Source organism: Pomacea canaliculata, linkage group LG10 (genome assembly GCF_003073045.1).
Source record: "Pomacea canaliculata isolate SZHN2017 linkage group LG10, ASM307304v1, whole genome shotgun sequence".
Taxonomy (NCBI): domain Eukaryota; kingdom Metazoa; phylum Mollusca; class Gastropoda; order Architaenioglossa; family Ampullariidae; genus Pomacea; species Pomacea canaliculata.
In genome coordinates this window covers 26,164,947-26,167,909 of record NC_037599.1, presented here as the reverse complement: position 1 = coordinate 26,167,909, position 2,963 = coordinate 26,164,947, and the positions used below count along the sequence as shown (strand labels likewise).

At 37.9% G+C, this 2,963-nt stretch overlaps 1 protein-coding gene across 1 annotated transcript; it reads left to right on the top strand.

Annotated features, from left to right (window-relative positions):
* Window positions 1–486: 486 nt before the first annotated feature.
* On the top strand, window positions 487–2,562 carry LOC112574522 (GTPase IMAP family member 7-like). Its single transcript, XM_025255650.1, has 3 exons — window positions 487–564; window positions 1,393–1,557; window positions 1,996–2,562. The coding sequence occupies exons 2-3, from the start codon at window positions 1,393–1,395 to the stop codon at window positions 2,560–2,562; spliced, it is 732 nt and encodes a 243-aa protein (XP_025111435.1). The 5' UTR covers window positions 487–564.
* The last annotated feature ends 401 nt before the right edge of the window (window positions 2,563–2,963 follow it).

The following is a 2,963-nucleotide window of genomic DNA, read 5'->3' as shown; positions in this document are numbered from 1 at the left end:
ACAAGATATCCTAGTCTGGATGTGTCGAACTGCTGCAGGCTTCAAAGCATTTACTTAAAACAATTTCTGCAAAATCACACAAACAGGTTCGAAGGTGTGTATAGACCAGAATTTGAAAGGAAGAAACAAATAAAATAATGTGTGAGCAGGAACTTGTATTACTGAACTGCCTGGAGACCACATTTTTTTCGATTGAACTACTAAAACGAGGCAGGTGTGTACAAAGCTTCCGGTTTATTCAAATTCATTGTTTAGGCTCGCCGAGACTAACAGCGGAGACCTTCATAACAGGCTAAGCGTTGGTCTCGGCAGACAGACAGCAGTCCACCTATACACATCCATGATGTGTGCCTGCTACTTCGGCTGTCGGCTATCTCTCTCTTTTCCTTTCTCTCTCTCTCTCACCATTACATATGCTAATGAGGGCGGAGTTTTATGACAAGCAGTCTCAGTAAAACACCCTGTTAGTGTTGAACTCGGGTCACAGACGGTCTTTGCCTCAAGCTTTTTAGACTTTGTATCTTCCAAACAACCTGATAATCGCCAAACGACAGTGATTTAAAGGTATGTTTTCTCATACGTTGTGCATATTTATATTATAATCTTTTCTGATATATATATAAATACTCTAGTGATTAACATCATGCTCATTTCTCCTTTGGAAAACGAGGTTCATAAGTACCGCATTTATGCTGCTATATTTTAGATGATCTGCTTGAGCAGCACACTGCATTGTTACTCAGTCTAAGCGTTTACAATATTGTTTGCGGATGTAACGTGACTATTTAAAAAGAACAAAAAATTGAGTTTGCTTTGAAACCTATCCTGTATTTACTTTTTTTGAAGATGAAGCAAATGATATTTTTGTAACAAAAAAAAAATCGAAATTCTTTTGCTTAGTATAGGCTATCTTATTGAAACTTTTAAGAAAGCACGATCTGATTTGGAAAAAAAAAGAACTATAATTATTCATCGCTAGTTATTATTTTTTGAAGTACTATTTTTTTAATTTTAATGTCAACTTTCTAGCTGTCACTTTATCAGTGTCTAGTGTATTTGTAAGCGGTGTCAGTGTTTGTACTCCTGATGCCCCAATAATGTGATGGCGCATATTCGACACCTGAAGTAAAGGGAGATAATAAAAAATATGGCGTCTTGCTAGTGTGTATGTTGTGCTGGTTTTTTGTTCCCCTCCTCCTTTCCCTTTACTTTATTCGTTGTTAAAACGATCATTTATGCTAATTTGGAACATATCGAGCAATCGGTGTGCATTTTATTTGAGAACACACACACACATGCACACATGAATCTAAGCGATCCCACGAACATGGTTTACACACACTGCGCCACAGCGAGTCAGAAAGAGAGAAACTTTGTATCTGTTTTTTTCAGATGTCAGCTTACCGCATTCTGCTGATAGGTAGGATCGGAAATGGAAAGAGCACTGTGGGCAACACCATTCTTGGAAAGAAGTTTTTTGATCCACAGTGTGGAATGTGCTCAGTGACTGGCAAGTGTGAATGGAAGAAGGCCTCCAGATATGGCTATGACATTGAGGTTTTCTCATTATTTCAGTGTGCAAAAACTAACATAGCGCAGGGTTTTAAAAAGACATCATAATTTTACCTTATAACCGATCGCAAAAACCAAACACACAAACAAAAACAGTACAGGCTTCTAACAACCACATACAATACTGTTTTACCTCACAATCAAGCTGTAACTAGTGTTAAGAATTTTAACAGGGATTATCTGTTTTGTGATGGATATTGAAATATTCCAGCATCGTAGCTTGTACTTAAACGCTTGTATTTACCATTATCTCTTTCCATTTCGTTTCCTATATATTTCTCCTCACTTTTGTATTTTCCAGTCCTGTCTGTAGTTGATGTATTTCTTCTGGAAAGCGCTGTAAGCCAATAACATGAAAGGAGCAATTAAATGCTTATTGCTGTTAATACATTTCTTTAGTTATTTGCCTAAATGATGTTACAGGTAACGGATACACCAGGGGTTTGTGACACTGGTAGATCTGACGATGGAGTGGAAATGGAGATCGCCAAGTGTGTAGCGACCATGGTGCCGGGACCTGATGCAATCTGCTTTGTAATCAGAGGATCGGAGCGCTTTACAAAAGAGGAAATGGATGCGTATGAAAATTTTAAAACCATTTTCGGTCAGGAGATGACTAAATACCTTATTCTTGTCTTCACCCGAGTCACTCAAGAGGAATTCCAAGAAGCATTGCAGAACAAGAAAAAGCCTCCTCCTCCTACTTTTTTAAAACTGCTAGAAGAAGCTGGCAACCGTTTTGTCTGCTTCAGCAATGATCTCACAAACAAATCCTCCACAGAACAGGAAGCGATAAGACTGCTGCAACGTGTAGTCGACCTTAAAATTCAGAATAACGGGTCTTATTACTCAGACGACCTTGTCAAGTGGTTCGACCACGAAGTTACCAAAGAGGCTGAAAAGACTGGCCACTCCGTAGACAAGATTAAAGAAGAGTTAATTAAAGCTAAGAATCCCGGACTTTCCGTAAAAGGCTGTACTGTTATGTAATATTCCTATTTGTCTGCTCTTCTCCAGTAGAACTCCTCTGAATAAGTGTGAATCAGAGGATGTAAGCAAATTTTACTTTAGTTATTAAGGTATTCCGACAGACTAATTTTAAAACTACAGTCGTAAGGACACTTGTTTTATTGCAAATCTGTAAAAGATGAAACACCGGACTATGCTCCTCATATCTGGTTGATCATGTCCTTTAAAATATCTCAATGGAAATGAAAGTACTAAATACAAGGAAGACCAAACAGCGTAGCATATGGCAAGTATATCATGTAGTGTTGGTTGTCATTTCAATATTCAAAAGCTGTCTGTAAAAGCAAGCACATTGTTAAAACACGTCTCTATATACAATCTTGTCATAAAATCCGTGCATATATCTCGTGCAATAAACTAGC

Coding starts and splice junctions, on each gene's coding strand:
- LOC112574522 (XM_025255650.1), top strand. CDS start 1,393: ATGTCAGCTTACCGCATTCTGCTGATAGGTAGGATCGGAAATGGAAAG. Junction 1,558..1,995: donor GATATGGCTATGACATTGAG/GTTTTCTCATTA, acceptor ATGATGTTACAG/GTAACGGATACACCAGGGGT.